At 43.5% G+C, this 20,696-nt stretch overlaps 1 protein-coding gene across 1 annotated transcript in view; it reads left to right on the top strand.

Annotated features, from left to right (window-relative positions):
• ctcf (CCCTC-binding factor (zinc finger protein)) overlaps positions 1 to 20,027 on the top strand; it is an 83,042-nt gene extending 63,015 nt beyond the window's left edge. The window contains exons 10-16 of the mRNA XM_084317027.1: positions 2,195 to 2,315; positions 2,489 to 2,638; positions 9,750 to 9,910; positions 10,100 to 10,282; positions 12,998 to 13,130; positions 13,389 to 13,673; positions 16,669 to 20,027. Coding sequence (XP_084173153.1) covers positions 2,195 to 2,315; positions 2,489 to 2,638; positions 9,750 to 9,910; positions 10,100 to 10,282; positions 12,998 to 13,130; positions 13,389 to 13,673; positions 16,669 to 16,907 — 1,272 coding nt within the window. The 3' untranslated portion in view covers positions 16,908 to 20,027. The remainder of the gene's footprint in view (positions 1 to 2,194; positions 2,316 to 2,488; positions 2,639 to 9,749; positions 9,911 to 10,099; positions 10,283 to 12,997; positions 13,131 to 13,388; positions 13,674 to 16,668) is intronic.
• Positions 20,028 to 20,696: the final 669 nt, after the last annotated feature.

Below are 20,696 nucleotides of genomic sequence, written 5' to 3'. Positions count from 1 at the left end.
GCAACGTTAAACTTTTTCATTCACATATTCATAGTAAAGTATGGTCTAATGTATAAGTATGTTTTCATCTCTTTCTGCAGCTTTCTCCAGAACGTGATCTATAGCCCCAAATACATTATATTGATGATGCAATACAGTTTTATGGCAATCAGCGCGATATAAAAAATTCCAACTAGACGTACTTCTAGAAGTTACTACACGTCATCTGATGTTGACCGGATGGGCTAGGGGGCGTTTATAATTCCGTGGGCAGCGTTATACCAATCATCTAATGTGGGTCAAATGTTGATAATAGCAGTTAGTATCGAAGATGGTAACTTTACATGCTAAAACTCACCCCAGTCTCTGCGCGCCGTTGGGCGATCATCGTAGAGTAGAAATTTTATCATTATGGGATATATTATTACCCGGTCCATCTCCAGCTTGTATAATGGTATATACGTCCAAATCATGTTGTTTATCGAGTTATTGGCAATCGATTGCTATGTAGTGTGTCGAGATCGAGTCCCGGGACCTATTAGCGAGTGCCCGGAAGTAATACGGCCATCCAGCACAACCTCTACGGCACTTCCTGTTAAGCGATTGTGCCGATCGGCCACCAGATGGCGCTCCTGAACCGCCAGAGAGCTCAGTGGGTCCTCCTGGTGGATCTCAGGCCAGCGGAGGGGACATATGAATCCGATCCCAGATTTTTGAAATATTGATATTAAAGACGCTGTAAAGCTTCTTCGGCAACTTGAGCATGGCCGGGAATGACGTGTTTAAGCGTTTCCCGGCACCCAAAGTGTTAGTGTTATTAGTGCGATTTTAGTTTTTAAAAACGTGTTGTTGTTATCGCGGTAATCGGCCATTTTGAATTACCGGCCGTCAGTGAATGTAGTCATTTTGAGAAGAGGACATCCAGAGCTTTCAATGAGCGTTGGATTTTTTCGGAACTACACTTCCCAAAGGCCTCTATCTTTCTTCAAGCTAATGAGTTCCTGATTATTATTTTTTATTTTTCTTATTACTCGGGATTATATACCACAAAACTGAACGTTATTGGCACATATATTGGAGCACAGTTAGTTTGTCTCCCCTATTTTGAGCATTTAGCAACCATCCGATTTGAAATCAGTTTCAAAATGGCGGATCTCTTGCAAGAATAAAAAACCTACTGTACATACAGTAGATTTCATTATCTGTTCTTCATGCACGCCTGGTGATACTAACGATTAGATTAGACGATCGAAGCATAGAAAAACACTTTCGCGTCGTTTCCCGGGATTACACAGAATCACTCTAAAACTATACTCATATTCACCACGGTATAAAATGGAAATGTATGGATTATCAGTTTTTTGCATGTTGACCGGAAGAAACTCACTGACAATCGACAATGTTATTAGATCCATAGCTATAATCTTTAATATAGTTTTAGCACTGCAAACACCGGAATATATCCCCATTGAACAGAGCACTGGCACACAACGGCCATACGCCCATAGCGACCCCTGGCGCTGAAAGTGTTAAGAGGTTACTTAATACATCTAGTGTAGAGGTAAGAACTGCTCTTTAAAGGATATGTGGTGGATAGTTGATGTTCAACAGGAAAACACTCACATCCGCATTGTCAATTCTTCTGTATTTGCTGTTGGGGAAAAAAAAATTATATGCCTTTTTAATTGTTAATGTTACTTTCTGTGCTTTATATTGTAGGTATTATTATTAGATTAGTCTTCTGTGCTACCTTCAGTTAGGGATGTCAAGATCAGACTCGCAGCCGATCACATCATATTTTAATTTATCTGTATCGATCACTATATTACGGCGATGATCAAATTCTGCTAATTTAGTTTAAAAAGAAAAATAATTTAAAGGAAAGCTGTGATTTAGGCAATTATTTTTCTTTAAGCAGAGCTATTCATTTATCCAGCATATCTTCCCTACACTGGATTGGTTTGACTAACTTTAATATATGTGCACTGTGCTGCTATATTATCTAGATTCTAGAAGATAATATACTGGACCGGGACTCTGCATCGGCAGATACTCAATATTAAATTCCTCTTCTCTGGGGCAAACCAACTTGATCAGGACATCTCTACTTTCAGTTGTATTTCCATCAGCGGAATCATTGTTGTGTTACATGCTCATTTAGAGTTGGTTATAATTAGATGACTGACGTGTCTGGCTGTAATGACTGTGTGTCCAGGTGAGCAAGCTGAAGCGCCACATCCGTTCCCACACAGGGGAGCGTCCTTTCCAGTGCAGTCTGTGCAGCTATGCCAGCAGAGACACCTACAAGCTGAAGAGACACATGAGGACACACTCGGGTGAGGGACATTCTGGATCGCTTCCTGTTTCACTTTCTGACTTGTAGAATGTCTTATATCACTTCCTGTTTCACTAACCTTCCTGTAGACTATTGGACCTGGACAATGATGAGACTATTTATCCATCTCTCATGCTCTTGTCTGTCTGACGTTCTGTGTGCCTCTCTCACCAGGAGAGAAACCATACGAGTGCTACATCTGCCACGCTCGTTTCACCCAGAGTGGTACTATGAAGATGCACATCCTGCAGAAACACACAGAGAATGTGGCCAAGTTCCACTGTCCCCACTGTGACACCGTCATCGCACGCAAGAGTGACCTGGGTAACTCGTCTATACACAACACACACACACTGTAACCCTGACAGAAACACACACCGTAACCCTGACAGAAACACACTGTGACCCTGACAGAAACACACTGTGACCCTGACAGAAACACACACTGTAACCCTGACAGAAACACACTGTAACCCTGACAGAAACACACTGTAACCCTGACAGAAACATACACTGTAACCCTGACAGAAACACACACTGTAACCCTGACAGAAACACACACTGTAACCCTGACAGAAACACACTGTAACCCTGACAGAAACACACTGTGACCCTGACAGAAACACACTGTAACCCTGACAGAAACACACACACTGTAACCCTGACAGAAACACACACACTGTAACCCTGACAGAAACACACACACTGTAACCCTGACAGAAACACACACTGTAACCCTGACAGAAACACACACACTGTAACCCTGACAGAAACACACTGTAACCCTGACAGAAACACACACTGTAACCCTGACAGAAACACACACACTGTAACCCTGACAGAAACACACTGTAACCCTGACAGAAACACACACTGTAACCCTGACAGAAACACACACACTGTAACCCTGACAGAAACACACACTGTAACCCTGACAGAAACACACTCTAACCTAGGGCTGGGCGATATGGCCAAAAACGTTATCGCGATAAAAATATTTTCATATAACTCTATATCGATAATTATCGTCGATATAATGTCTGTCAAGTTTAATTAACTTCTTATGCCCGGCGCCGATGGACGGGCTATTAATAGACTTGTTTTTCTGCTGCGAATGTCTCGAATTGATGTCGTCATCAGTCCGCGCACGTTAGCAGTTAGCCAGAGCGAGCAGTGTATCCCATGACAATGTACTAAATATCCCTAAAATACTCTGTTCCGCCCCAATACATTGCAACGACGTCCACCGTATACCACACACTACTATAACCGTGGCATCAGAATTCACGCCACATACATACTCGGCACGTAAATATATAAAATAGCGCCGTGCAAGCTAATTATCCTAGCCAGCCAAACTACAATTGCGCCGTGCAAGCTAATTATCCTAGCCAGCCATGTTTCCAAATGTACTAAATATCCCTAAAATACTCTGTTCCGCCCCAATACATTGCAACGACGTCCACCGTATACCACACACTACTATAACCGTGGCATCAGAATTCACGCCACATACATACTCGGCACGTAAATATATAAAATAGCGCCGTGCAAGCTAATTATCCTAGCCAGCCTTGTTTACTAGAGTCCTACCTCCGGGTCTCCTTCCGGGTCTCCTTCGCTCTCGGCCATCTCCTTCACTGATTGGTTGTTAGCTGTTGTGCTCATATCCAAGCTTGGAAAATCGATATATCGAAACTTTGCGACCACGTTTCATGTTTATTTCGAGGAAATAATTTATCGCGATAGTTATCGTTATCGTTTTATCGCCCAGCCCTACTGTAACCCTGACAGAAACACACTGTGACCCTGACAGAAACACACTGTAACCCTGACAGAAACACACACTGTAACCCTGACAGAAACACACACTGTGACCCTGACAGAAACACACTGTGACCCTGACAGAAACACACTGTAACCCTGACAGAAACACACTGTAACCCTGACAGAAACACACTGTGACCCTGACAGAAACACACTGTAACCCTGACAGAAACACACACTGTAACCCTGACAGAAACACACACTGTGACCCTGACAGAAACACACACTGTAACCCTGACAGAAACACACACACTGTGACCCTGACAGAAACACACACTGTAACCCTGACAGAAACACACTGTAACCCTGACAGAAACACACACACTGTAACCCTGACAGAAACACACTGTAACCCTGACAGAAACACACTGTAACCCTGACAGAAACACACACTGTAACCCTGACAGAAACACACTGTGACCCTGACAGAAACACACTGTAACCCTGACAGAAACACACACACTGTAACCCTGACAGAAACACACTGTGACCCTGACAGAAACACACACTGTAACCCTGACAGAAACACACACACTGTAACCCTGACAGAAACACACTGTGACCCTGACAGAAACACACACTGTAACCCTGACAGAAACACACACACTGTGACCCTGACAGAAACACACTGTGACCCTGACAGAAACACACTGTAACCCTGACAGAAACACACACACTGTGACCCTGACAGAAACACACACACTGTAACCCTGACAGAAACACACACTGTAACCCTGACAGAAACACACTGTAACCCTGACAGAAACACACACACTGTAACCCTGACAGAAACACACTGTGACCCTGACAGAAACACACACTGTAACCCTGACAGAAACACACTGTAACCCTGACAGAAACACACTGTAACCCTGACAGAAACACACACACTGTAACCCTGACAGAAACACACACACTGTAACCCTGACAGAAACACACACTGTAACCCTGACAGAAACACACTGTGACCCTGACAGAAACACACTGTAACCCTGACAGAAACACACTGTAACCCTGACAGAAACACACTGTAACCCTGACAGAAACACACACTGTAACCCTGACAGAAACACACACTGTAACCCTGACAGAAACACACTGTAACCCTGACAGAAACACACACTGTAACCCTGACAGAAACACACACACTGTAACCCTGACAGAAACACACTGTAACCCTGACAGAAACACACACTGTAACCCTGACAGAAACACACACTGTAACCCTGACAGAAACACAATGTAACCCTGACAGAAACACACTGTAACCCTGACAGAAACACACACACTGTGACCCTGACAGAAACACACTGTGACCCTGACAGAAACACACACACTGTGACCCTGACAGAAACACACTGTGACCCTGACAGAAACACACTGTAACCTAGGGCTGGGCGATATGGCCAAAAACGTTATCGCGATAAAATTATAAAATTATTTTCATATAACTCTATCGATAATTATCGTCGATATAATGTCTGTCAAGTTTAATTAACTTCTTATGCCCGGCGCCGATGGACGGGCTATTAATAGACTTGTTTTTCTGCTGCGAATGTCTCGAATTGATGTCGTCATCAGTCCGCGCACGTTAGCAGTTAGCCAGAGCGAGCAGTGTATCCCATGACAATGTACTAAATATCCCTAAAATACTCTGTTCCGCCCCAATACATTGCAACGACGTCCACCGTATACCACACACTACTATAACCGTGGCATCAGAATTCACGCCACATACATACTCGGCACGTAAATATATAAAATAGCGCCGTGCAAGCTAATTATCCTAGCCAGCCAAACTACAATTGCGCCGTGCAAGCTAATTATCCTAGCCAGCCATGTTTCCAAATGTACTAAATATCCCTAAAATACTCTGTTCCGCCCCAATACATTGCAACGACGTCCACCGTATACCACACACTACTATAACCGTGGCATCAGAATTCACGCCACATACATACTCTGCACGTAAATATATAAAATAGCGCCGTGCAAGCTAATTATCCTAGCCAGCCTTGTTTACTAGAGTCCTACCTCCGGGTCTCCTTCCGGGTCTCCTTCGCTCTCGGCCATCTCCTTCACTGATTGGTTGTTAGTGCGTGTGCTCATATCCAAGCTTGGAAAATCGATATATCGAAACTTTGCGACCACGTTTCATGTTTATTTCGAGGAAATAATTTATCGCGATAGTTATCGTTTTATCGCCCAGCCCTACTGTAACCCTGACAGAAACACACTGTAACCCTGACAGAAACACACTGTAACCCTGACAGAAACACACACTGTAACCCTGACAGAAACACACACACTGTGACCCTGACAGAAACACACTGTAACCCTGACAGAAACACACTGTAACCCTGACAGAAACACACTGTGACCCTGACAGAAACACACACTGTGACCCTGACAGAAACACACTGTAACCCTGACAGAAACACACACTGTAACCCTGACAGAAACACACTGTAACCCTGACAGAAACACACACTGTAACCCTGACAGAAACACACACACTGTGACCCTGACAGAAACACACACTGTAACCCTGACAGAAACACACTGTAACCCTGACAGAAACACACTGTAACCCTGACAGAAACACACTGTGACCCTGACAGAAACACACACACTGTAACCCTGACAGAAACACACTGTAACCCTGACAGAAACACACACACTGTAACCCTGACAGAAACACACTGTGACCCTGACAGAAACACACTGTAACCCTGACAGAAACACACTGTAACCCTGACAGAAACACACTGTAACCCTGACAGAAACACACTGTAACCCTGACAGAAACACACTGTGACCCTGACAGAAACACACTGTGACCCTGACAGAAACACACTGTAACCCTGACAGAAACACACTGTAACCCTGACAGAAACACACTGTGACCCTGACAGAAACACACTGTAACCCTGACAGAAACACACACTGTAACCCTGACAGAAACACACACTGTAACCCTGACAGAAACACACACTGTAACCCTGACAGAAACACACACTGTAACCCTGACAGAAACACACTGTAACCCTGACAGAAACACACTGTGACCCTGACAGAAACACACACACTGTAACCCTGACAGAAACACACACTGTAACCCTGACAGAAACACACTGTAACCCTGACAGAAACACACACACACTGTAACCCTGACAGAAACACACTGTGACCCTGACAGAAACACACACACTGTAACCCTGACAGAAACACACACTGTAACCCTGACAGAAACACACTGTAACCCTGACAGAAACACACACACACTGTAACCCTGACAGAAACACACTGTAACCCTGACAGAAACACACTGTGACCCTGACAGAAACACACTGTAACCCTGACAGAAACACACTGTAACCCTGACAGAAACACACTGTGACCCTGACAGAAACACACTGTAACCCTGACAGAAACACACTGTAACCCTGACAGAAACACACTGTGACCCTGACAGAAACACACTGTAACCCTGACAGAAACACACTGTAACCCTGACAGAAACACACTGTAACCCTGACAGAAACACACACTGTAACCCTGACAGAAACACACTGTAACCCTGACAGAAACACACACTGTAACCCTGACAGAAACACACTGTAACCCTGACAGAAACACACACTGTGACCCTGACAGAAACACACACTGTAACCCTGACAGAAACACACTGTAACCCTGACAGAAACACACACTGTAACCCTGACAGAAACACACACTGTAACCCTGACAGAAACACACACTGTAACCCTGACAGAAACACACACTGTAACCCTGACAGAAACACACACTGTAACCCTGACAGAAACACACACTGTAACCCTGACAGAAACACACTGTAACCCTGACAGAAACACACACACACTGTAACCCTGACAGAAACACACACACACACACACACACACACACACACACACACACACACACACACACACACACTGTAACCCTGACAGAAACACACACACACTGTAACCCTGACAGAAACACACACACACACTGTAACCCTGACAGAAACACACTGTAACCCTGACAGAAACACACTGTGACCCTGACAGAAACACACACACTGTAACCCTGACAGAAACACACTGTAACCCTGACAGAAACACACACACTGTAACCCTGACAGAAACACACTGTGACCCTGACAGAAACACACTGTAACCCTGACAGAAACACACTGTAACCCTGACAGAAACACACTGTAACCCTGACAGAAACACACTGTAACCCTGACAGAAACACACTGTGACCCTGACAGAAACACACTGTAACCCTGACAGAAACACACACTGTAACCCTGACAGAAACACACACTGTAACCCTGACAGAAACACACACTGTAACCCTGACAGAAACACACACTGTAACCCTGACAGAAACACACTGTAACCCTGACAGAAACACACTGTGACCCTGACAGAAACACACACACTGTAACCCTGACAGAAACACACACTGTAACCCTGACAGAAACACACTGTAACCCTGACAGAAACACACACACACTGTAACCCTGACAGAAACACACTGTGACCCTGACAGAAACACACACACTGTAACCCTGACAGAAACACACACTGTAACCCTGACAGAAACACACTGTAACCCTGACAGAAACACACACACACTGTAACCCTGACAGAAACACACTGTAACCCTGACAGAAACACACTGTGACCCTGACAGAAACACACTGTAACCCTGACAGAAACACACTGTAACCCTGACAGAAACACACTGTGACCCTGACAGAAACACACTGTAACCCTGACAGAAACACACTGTAACCCTGACAGAAACACACTGTGACCCTGACAGAAACACACTGTAACCCTGACAGAAACACACTGTAACCCTGACAGAAACACACTGTAACCCTGACAGAAACACACACTGTAACCCTGACAGAAACACACTGTAACCCTGACAGAAACACACACTGTAACCCTGACAGAAACACACTGTAACCCTGACAGAAACACACACTGTGACCCTGACAGAAACACACACTGTAACCCTGACAGAAACACACTGTAACCCTGACAGAAACACACACTGTAACCCTGACAGAAACACACACTGTAACCCTGACAGAAACACACACTGTAACCCTGACAGAAACACACACTGTAACCCTGACAGAAACACACACTGTAACCCTGACAGAAACACACACTGTAACCCTGACAGAAACACACTGTAACCCTGACAGAAACACACACACACTGTAACCCTGACAGAAACACACACACACACACACACACACACACACACACACACACACACACACACACACACACTGTAACCCTGACAGAAACACACACACACTGTAACCCTGACAGAAACACACACACACACTGTAACCCTGACAGAAACACACACACACACCCCATAACCCTGACAGAAACACACACACACACACACACCATAACCATGATGGAAACACACACACACACACACCATAACCATGATGGAAACACACACACCCATAACACTAGGCTAGTCTAGCTACATATCATCTCTCCACTCCTTTCTTCGTATCCCTCTCTCTACTCCCCTCTTCTCATCCCTCTCTCCTTCCATCTAGGTGTTCATCTCCGTAAGCAGCACTCCTTCATAGAGACTGGTAAGAAGTGTCGTTACTGTGATGCTGTTTTCCACGAGAGATACGCACTCATCCAGCACCAGAAATCACACAAGAACGAGAAACGCTTCAAATGTGACATGTGTGACTACTGCTGCAGACAGGTGAGAGAGATGGACTGGGTGAATAATGAGAGAGACTGGGCGAATGAGAGAGGGAGAGAGAGACTGGGTGAATGAGAAAACGAGAGAGAAAGAGAGACTGGGTGAATGATGGAGAGACTGGGTGAACGATTGAGAGATGGAGGACATGGTTAGTGTTGTGACTGAATGCGTCTTGTTTTCTTGTCTCAGGAGCGTCACATGGTGATGCATCGCCGGACCCATACAGGAGAGAAACCGTACGGCTGCAGAAATTGTGAGAAGACCTTCAGACAGAAACAGCTGCTGGACATGCACTTCAAACGCTACCACGACCCCAACTTCATACCCACAGCCTTCGTCTGTCCTAAATGTAGCAAGACCTTCACTCGCAGGGTAAGAAGATGGTGTACTCCTCTCAGCACATAATTTATAATAGGGGCGTTATGATTCTTCAAATACTCTTTTCCATTTGACTTTTGATTTTAAGGTAACAATTCTTAGATTTTTTATTTATAAAATAAAAAGAGGGTGAAAATAAACCCTATATATAATATTATGATATAATAATGGCAGCCCTGACAGAATAACAGCTACTACAAGGAGAATGTTCAACAAAATGTCTCTGAGCAAGACGTATTAAAATCGTATTAAAATCTGACTCGTTATTGTTGCTTGCCATGCTCTTTAAGATGCATTCTAAAAATAGATTTCCCTAACAATTACTTGAGCACTACTAGAGTAATTCATGCAAGTACTCGATCTAGGAAAAGATTACTCGTGCCCATCCCTAGTTTTACACCATGACTCAGATTATTTTTTTTTTCTACTTTTTCTCCCCATTTTCTATTTTTCTCCCATCCCAATTTCTTATTTTCCAATTCTTCCCTTCCCTGTCTTGAACGTTGCTAGACTATGCCTCCCACTGGTCGGCTGTAGGGAGGATAGAAGCCTTACATCACGTGTCCCCTCCGGTACACGAGGAGGCAGCCTGTCGCATCTTTTCACCGCAGCAGCTCGAGCTCTGTGGCGAGGAGTAACGCGTGGGATGCTCACGCTGCCCCTGCTACTTCCTGCTTCCGCCGCACCGGCGTCACCAAACCGGCCTGTAGGAGTCGCTGTCCACAACGTCCAATCCCCACCCACCGGCTTTCCCACCCTCTAACACTGCCAATTGTGTTAGTATGAACGACCGGCCAGCCGGTAGCAACGCCGAGAGCTGGGCTCGAACCCAGCGTCTCCTGCGTTAGTGGCGAGCACCTTGCCCACTGCGCCAATCAGCCGCCCACCATGACTCAGATTCTGTATGAATGAATGATTTTTTTTTATTTATTTATTTTACAAAGCATAGTAGTAGAACGTCCACAAAAAACCCTTTTTACATTACACTATTTACACACAAAAAAATATACAAAAAAAAACATAATCAAAGGTTACAAACGTTTCATAGTTTTATGTACAAAATGTATACACATTTATGGTTCCTTGTAGAACACCATGACTCAGATTCTGTATGGTTCCTTGTAGAACACCATGACTCAGATTCTCTATGGTTCCTTGTAGAACAGCATGACTCAGATTCTGTATGGTTCCTTGTAGAACACCATGACTCAGATTCTGTATGGTTCCTTGTAGAACACCATGACTCAGATTCTGTATGGTTCCTTGTAGAACACCATGACTCAGATTCTCTATGGTTCCTTGTAGAACACCATGACTCAGATTCTCTATGGTTCCTTGTAGAACAGCATGACTCAGATTCTGTATGGTTCCTTGTAGAACACCATGACTCAGATTCTCTATGGTTCCTTGTAGAACAGCATGACTCAGATTCTGTATGGTTCCTTGTAGAACACCATGACTCAGATTCTGTATGGTTCCTTGTAGAACAGCATGACTCAGATTCTCTATGGTTCCTTGTAGAACACCATGACTCAGATTCTGTATGGTTCCTTGTAGAACACCATGACTCAGATTCTGTATGGTTCCTTGTAGAACAGCATGACTCAGATTCTGTATGGTTCCTTGTAGAACACCATGACTCAGATTCTCTATGGTTCCTTGTAGAACACCATGACTCAGATTCTCTATGGTTCCTTGTAGAACACCATGACTCAGATTCTGTATGGTTCCTTGTAGAACACCATGACTCAGATTCTGTATGGTTCCTTGTAGAACACCATGACTCAGATTCTGTATGGTTCCTTGTAGAACAGCATGACTCAGATTCTGTATGGTTCCTTGTAGAACACCATGACTCAGATTCTCTATGGTTCCTTGTAGAACAGCATGACTCAGATTCTCTATGGTTCCTTGTAGAACAGCATGACTCAGATTCTGTATGGTTCCTTGTAGAACACCATGACTCAGATTCTGTATGGTTCCTTGTAGAACAGCATGACTCAGATTCTCTATGGTTCCTTGTAGAACACCATGACTCAGATTCTCTATGGTTCCTTGTAGAACAGCATGACTCAGATTCTGTATGGTTCCTTGTAGAACACCATGACTCAGATTCTGTATGGTTCCTTGTAGAACACCATGACTCAGATTCTGTATGGTTCCTTGTAGAACAGCATGACTCAGATTCTGTATGGTTCCTTGTAGAACAGCATGACTCAGATTCTGTATGGTTCCTTGTAGAACAGCATGACTCAGATTCTGTATGGTTCCTTGTAGAACAGCATGACTCAGATTCTGTATGGTTCCTTGTAGAACACCATGACTCAGATTCTGTATGGTTCCTTGTAGAACACCATGACTCAGATTCTGTATGGTTCCTTGTAGAACACCATGACTCAGATTCTGTATGGTTCCTTGTAGAACAGCATGACTCAGATTCTCTATGGTTCCTTGTAGAACACCATGACTCAGATTCTGTATGGTTCCTTGTAGAACAGCATGACTCAGATTCTCTATGGTTCCTTGTAGAACAGCATGACTCAGATTCTCTATGGTTCCTTGTAGAACACCATGACTCAGATTCTGTATGGTTCCTTGTAGAACACCATGACTCAGATTCTCTATGGTTCCTTGTAGAACACCATGACTCAGATTCTGTATGGTTCCTTGTAGAACACCATGACTCAGATTCTGTATGGTTCCTTGTAGAACACCATGGCGCGCCACGCTGAAAACTGCAGTGGAGAGGTGGACGATGCAGAGAATGGAACTCCGGCCCCGAAGAGAGGAAGGAGGGGGAGGAAGAGGAAGATGAGGAGCAGGATGGATGGAGAGGACAGCGGTAAAACATCTACATGTCATCTCTGATTGTAATTGTAACAGAAAGAGTTTGGCGTGTTGACGCATCCATAATTTTTTTCCCCCTTGTTTTCAGGCTCTGTCAACATTAATCACAATTCATATTGTAATATGCAGTATTAAAGAACAACAAAAGTTACAGCTCCAACTATGACACCTCAATACCTTTAGATCTGGATTTTCTCATTTTCACTTTCTTCCCCCCACATCTCTCTTCCTTTTTCCCCCCTCTCTTTATCAGATGAGGACCAGGACCAAGCTGGTCTAGACTTGGATGAGGATGAGGATGAGGATGGCGAGGGAGAGGGGGAGGGGGAGGGGGAGGATGACCCCTCCCTCCTACAGGACCAGGAGGACCAAGAGACCATGGAGCTGGAGCTGGACCAGGCCCCTCCCACTATCCCACTGCCCGCCCCCGAGGAGCCGCCAGTCAAGAGGAAACGGGGACGTCCCCCAAAGAACTCTCCCAAACCACCGCCGACACCCAGCAAGTCAGCTAGAGTGGCAGCTAAGACTGCTACTACTGGTGAGTGTGTTAGCGCTACCATTAAAGGTTCTGTAAGTGTTGTTTTGCAATAATAATAAAAAAAAAAATTGAAAGGTTCTGTAAGTGGTATCTGCATTTTGGCTAGCTTCCTGTCAAACTAAATGTTGCAGATCAAATATGAATTAAGATCCAGCATTTCCATATTCTATTTCTCACCTGGAAATGTTGCCTTAAACATATTTTAGTGAACCATTTAGGTGGAAAAAGAGAGTTTATGAGCAAGTCACAATGTTTTTCCTGCTCACCACACCTGACTTTGTGGAGTTCTCTGTCCTGATTGAATAAAGTGGGAACAGGATACCAGAAAATGTATTTCCTGTTTACTGCAGAACTTGGGGACTGGGAGACCAGGCACGTTGGAACTTTAAATCGGTAGGGGGTGCGGCCTTTGAGATTTTTTTTTTATATATTTTTTCGCAGTGGAGAAAAACGGAGTCGGGACACATTTCCTTCTAGTCTAGCCTGTACCCCACAGACATGTTGCTGGCCCCGTCAAAACAGTATCCTATCAGCCTCTCCATGGGCAGGTCGAGGCGTAAAATAATGTCTTTTATACACAAAAACAGCGTCTCGGCTGTTGTGTCTGTGCCGGGCATTGTAAAAACCCCAAAAGAAGTTCTGAGCTTCCAAGTTGTCATCGGCGAACTGTATATCACACGAGAATTGTTCTTTTCCAGTGACATCAGTGGTTCCGTCAGCGCTCAAGCCGAATGGGCTTTTGGATGCTTTGCCTCTAATTTGTCGCTGAATATCATGGGCAAACAGCTGTAAGATTTCATTTTGGATGTTGTTGGACATCCAGTTGTCTCTCTTTTGGAGCCAATTCTTCAACTCGGGATCAGACTCGGTGCGCACTCTTTCCATCATCAGCTGCCATAACACCCCATCCCTATTTGCATCACCCCTCAGTGGAAGCCCCTGGCGCCCGAGGGGAGGTATAGGGGAACAGACTCAGTTAACTCTTCAATACCTGATGCTGAGGCTGAACCTGTCGTCTCTGTCTCTCTCTGACGTTTATCAGATTTAGTGGGACTGTCACTGGGACCGGCGGGACGTTTAGAAAAGAAATCTGATATTTTTCTTTTCTGCGAGTGAGACATTCTGTGCTAGCAAAGTCTGACTACTAGCTCAAATCGACTGACTGCGCAAGCACTGTAGCTCAGTGGTTCGTGGCGCGTGGGAAGGGCGGGAGAGGGGAGGTGAATACAATTAGTTGTTTCACCTGTCATTCAATCAGTCTGTGACAGTCTGTCATCACTCGAAAATCTACTCTGCTGCAATCTTGTCGGTTTTACACGTATGATTGTGTACGTACAGTAGTGTAATGAATGAATGAAAACTTTATTTAACAGATTGGAGAATGGCTACAAGACAGTACGGCTCAATACACACTATTAAAATGGTGAAGTGCTTTGAGCAGGATAAACTTATAATATACAGTGTTACAGTTACAGTATATAATATACAAATATATAAATACTGTCATAAAAAAAAAGTTAAAGAAAATATAATAATATTCTTTGCAATAACCTTCCAACGTGCCTGTGGGAGACCCATGTTACTGACCAAACACTCTATATCAGTGATGGCTGTCGGAATGTAGAGCTACTTAACAGTTATTTTAACCAAACTGGACTAACATACATAGAATCAGCAGGAATCTACAACAGCGTTCGTCAGCTTGTTTTCCTTGAGCATAAGTTTGACATGCAACCCTTTATATTAAAGCTGCAGTGCAGAACTTTTTACATATAAATGACATCCGTTACATTTGAGCCCATGCCAAACAAGTTTACACAATTACCGACGGCACAGAATGGTGAAGTTTGTAAAATAGGACACTTTTTTCATTAAAAGAAAAATGTCCTTAGTTACTATGGCAACCACACACTGCATGATTTTCAGCCTTTTGGTACATATTGTTATTGATTTAAAACATCTTTCAAACTCTCATCCATCCACTCACATTTAATTCATTTCTATGAATGTTTTTGTTTTGTAGGGAGTAGCTTCATTGTTGCCACCATCTTTAGCATTACGGATTTACCCATTCAACACGACCACAGTGATCCATCTCCTCATTAGACTGTCTGGTTAAACTACCACAGTGATCCATCTCCTCATTAGACTGTCTCTGGTTAAACTACCACAGTGATCCATCTCCTCATTAGACTGTCTCTGGTTAAACTACCACAGTGATCCATCTCCTCATTAGACTGTCTCTGGTTAAACTACCACAGTGATCCATCTCATCATTAGACTGTCTCTGGTTAAACTACCACAGTGATCCATCTCCTCATTAGACTGTCTGGTTAAACTACCACAGTGATCCATCTCATCATTAGACTGTCTCTGGTTAAACTACCACAGTGATCCATCTCATCATTAGACTGTCTCTGGTTAAACTACCACAGTGATCCATCTCCTCATTAGACTGTCTCTGGTTAAACTACCACAGTGATCCATCTCATCATTAGACTGTCTCTGGTTAAACTACCACAGTGATCCATCTCCTCCTCATTAGACTGTCTCTGGTTAAACTACCACAGTGATCCATCTCCTCCTCATTAGACTGTCTCTGGTTAAACTACCACAGTGATCCATCTCATCATTAGACTGTCTCTGGTTAAACTACCACAGTGATCCATCTCCTCCTCATTAGACTGTCTCTGGTTAAACTACCACAGTGATCCATCTCCTCCTCATTAGACTGTCTCTGGTTAAACTACCACAGTGATCCATCTCCTCCTCATTAGACTGTCTCTGGTTAAACTACCACAGTGATCCATCTCCTCCTCATTATACTGTCTCTGGTTAAACTACCACAGTGATCCATCTCCTCCTCATTAGACTGTCTCTGGTTAAACTACCACATGTCTCTGGTTAAACTACCACAGTGATCCATCTTCTCTATGGCAGTGCTGCTGGAAGTGTTTTCCTTTTCTGACATCTCGTTCTCTCTTTCTCTCTCCAGCCGCCATCATCCAGGTAGAAGATGAGAGCACGGGGGCGGTGGAGAACATCATTGTGAAGAAGGAGGAGCTGGAGGCCTCAGCCGCGACCTCCCTGCAGCAGGGGGTGGAGCTCACGGTGGAGGCGGTGGAGTTAGAGGGGGTGGAGACTGTGGAGCTGCCGGAGGCCGAGGAGGTGGTGGCGGTCGCAGCCAACGGAGACCTGACGCCCGAGATGATCCTCAGCATGATGGACCGGTGAGCGGGACGGTGTGGAGAAGAAGAATCACACAAACGCACACATATCCTGGGCTTTCACTCAATGTAAACATGTGGCTCACATGTTGGCAGCCATCTTTCGACCCTCCCAGTGGCGTTCAGGTTCATTTCAGTTTGAGGGTCTCAAAATGGCACTGCTGAGCGAAAGCAGCCGATATAAACACATACATAATGTAAGATACACACGTACAGGAAGACCTGTATACTTCTCCTGGTAGTATAGTATAACATGCAACGCACACCTCCACCCCCTCCACAACAACCCAATAAGGACATCAGACACACCTCCACCCCCTCCACAACAACGACATCAGACGCACCTCTCCACCCCCTCCACAACAACCCAATAAGGACATCAGACGCACCTCTCCACCCCCTCCACAACAACCCAATAAGGACATCAGACGCACCTCTCCACCCCCTCCACAACAACATGACTCTCCAAGCTTCTAACTGACTGCAATCTCTTCTCTACGTCGCTCCTGTCATGTTTTTTTTTCTCGTCTTAACATGACCTCTCCTCGTTTCCACCGGAAGCCACTTCCTGTTTTGAATCCCCGCCCCCCTCACTTCTCGGCTTCACACAACTTCAAAAAAATTATTCAGTCCTGAACTGCATTCTGTACAAGGAAATGTACACGTTTGAATTGTTTTGGTATTATTAAGAAACGGCATACAATTTAGGTTTGTTACCTAGGTTGTTGCTGCCAACTTGGGATCCCATATTTTTACTTTAGGTTGTGTTACACACTGGCTATATAGTCCACTCTCAACTCGCATTCAAACACCTCTATAGGCAGAAATATAGGGGTGTTTGCTTCGTACAATATTTTAGTTTGCTTCAGATGTGTCTCTAGATCTTCTCTGTTCTATTCTGTCTGTATAATATCCTAACGTTACCATCCCTACAAAGATCTAACAGAATTGGATGGGTATAAGGTGGGTGCTGTAGTGTTTTGGAGTATGATGTCATAGTCCTGAAGGTAGACTCAGAAGTGTTCTCATGAATTAAAATCAGTGCTAGCTGCTATATCTTCATCCGTCTAGATCATTTACTTTAGTTGTCTGTTTTCCTGATGTGGCAACACTTGAGTGCCAATCTCTGCCTTGTTCGGATGCAGGAGCTTATCTAGAACATCATTCTTGATCTAAAACTTAAAACCTTCAGCCTAAATGAGTCCATCTGGCCTCGTCACCCTGGGTTCTAGGTTGATTTTAAAACACTAATGTCATGTGAGGACTCGGCAGTAGAAAGGTTCTGAACCAGACACACGGTCCTCTAAATGTAAACGGCCAGGTCTCGGCAGGTTTGGCTGGTTTACCACCACAGCAGGCGTGTGTTGGTGGGGTCGGAGCCGGCTCGTTGGTACACCTGGTATGATAAAACAAGCATTCCCCCCCAAGTGTTTATGATGTCATCGCTTTTCAGTTTTCCCATCTCTGGTTTTTCAGTTGTCACAACTTTTAAATTGATATTGCATATGTGATAGTTGTACATCATCGATCACTTGATATTCCTTCCTTACTGATAAAAAAAATATCCAGTTCTGAATTATGAAGCTGAATAATGATTTTTTAAAAGAATAGAAAACGTTTGTCTTTTGAAATGTTATCCCAACATGTTTTCGCTTGTAAATAATGTTTTTATTTCTTTCTATTTTGCTTCTCTTTGCTTTACTATGAACAATCTTTGTTTTTGTAGTGTATCTGGGGGCATTTGGGATGGTAGTTACTGTGGGCAGGATGCACGCCTCACTGTTTTCTGAGCTAGTTATTAACCCTTTCAGATGTATTTTATTTCTTTTATTTTTTTAATTATTATTGTTTATGTTCTCTCAGAATGCTATGTTGGAAACATTGCATTCTAGACCTCCAGACAAGGAGCCATTGTTGCATCACCAAGCCTCGCATCTTGATATTTCAGTGGTTTCTGTCTCTATGGAGATGCATCATTTGTTCATTTCTGTCAGGGTTCCATGTTGTGTGGTGTGCATCTTCGCTTAGAACAGCTACTAATCGATAATTGTCTGTATGTAATTATTACATTCTCAAATAGCTTTTTTTTTTTTTTTTGAGCTCTTATTACAATTATTTAGGATGATGCTTTTTGTATACCTGCCTGTACTGTGTAGTATGACATGAATCAAGGAGGCTTGGTTTTCCATTGTGATCAAGGAGTTGGGCTTGGCAGGTTGGATTATGGATGCCATGTTGCTGCCTCTTCTCTAGAACTAACAAGTGTTGGCCACAGTGCCATGGATGAAAAGAGTTAGTCTGGACTAAGAATACTAAGAGTTAGTATGGACATGGCTGCCTCTTCTCTAGAACTAAGAAGTCCTGGTTGTAAATATATAAATAATGTCCTCCATAGCATTACATTCTAAGGACCAGCCGGCAGATAATTAACCAGTTAACTAATTAACAGCGACTGAGCAGGAGTGTGGCGCTAACATGGCTACCGTTGAGGAAAACGTACTTCTAGCTTAGAGCACTCTGGGAAGCCAAGCCACTAGAACTGTGTTTGAATCATCTAGAGCTCTCACCTCATAGTGAGATGTTCATCTCCTTTCCTACACCTCAGTTGGCTGCCATGCAATTTTGCAATTTCATGAAATTAATTTCTTTTGTTGTTCAAAAAAGACATGTTTGTGGACAGTAGCTACACGATGAAGAGTTTGTGGACACTGGACAGTAGCTACATGATGGAAGTTAGAATATTGAACACAGCACACTTCTACCAATCATCCATCTTCCCTTCAAAACATTAGCAAGATAACTTGAGTTCTAAACAAAAGAAGCCCTTTAGATGCTTGGGACACAGTGCAGAAGTGTAGAAGACCAAGGAGAAGAAATGTCAGGTTGAGATGACCGAATGTAATGCTGTACAGCTGATGATAAATAAAACATACCTACTGGCCTACATATGCAGCGAGAGAGCTTGTTTTTACTGTACTATATTTTTTATTGTTGGTGTCTAAACCATAGAACACTTGCCATCAGAATGTTCACAATGTTGCCATTGACGATGTATCCATAGCAACTTCAATGAGGCAAGCACGATCAGAGAGGTGCTACCAATGAATATTTCCTCACTGGTTACAGGTTTTTTAATAATCATACAAGAATTGTAGCCCAAAGTGCTTCACAACAGTAAAAATAGACATACAATAAAAGCTGTGCAGAGAATAAGAAAAAGGATAAAACTTGTCTTTTGTTTTGGATCTCCTCCACCAGCGCTCACGCAACAATAAAATAGCTCTAATTTACAATACAATAATTGCAGTGTGGCTGTAATGAGTTAAGTGGCAGAATGCATTAAAATAGCAGCATAAACAACAAACTCATTTATAATACAATAATAATTACTGAGCTAGCCTCCCTAATGTCCATAGGTAAGTTGTTCCATAGCTTTGGTGCCTAATTAGCAAAAGTTGTACCCATTCTGCAATCTGCAAAGTTTTCATTCATTCATCCCTATTTTATTTTGGCTGTTGCTGGGAACCTTCAATAAACCAGTAGTAGTAGTAATAATAATATTATTAGTAGTAGTAGATCATAATGTTCTTGGGGGCATGTAGGTAATTTACAAGAACCCACTCATCAGCAAACACTGCAACAGGAAGTAAACTTGGGTCTATTTAGAATGTTTATGTTGTCAAGTTGATTGATTGATTTAAAACGTTATTAACGGATTGCAGAATGGGTACAATACAGTACGGCTCAATACACACAATTGTTAAGGGGATGCAGACCAGAGAAAGACTTTCGTCTG

Source organism: Notolepis coatsorum, assembly GCF_963971535.1.
Source record: "Notolepis coatsorum genome assembly, chromosome: 6".
Classification (NCBI taxonomy): domain Eukaryota; kingdom Metazoa; phylum Chordata; class Actinopteri; order Aulopiformes; family Paralepididae; genus Notolepis; species Notolepis coatsorum.
Note: the sequence above shows the minus strand (reverse complement) of the source record. Positions and strands in the feature narration are given on the sequence as shown.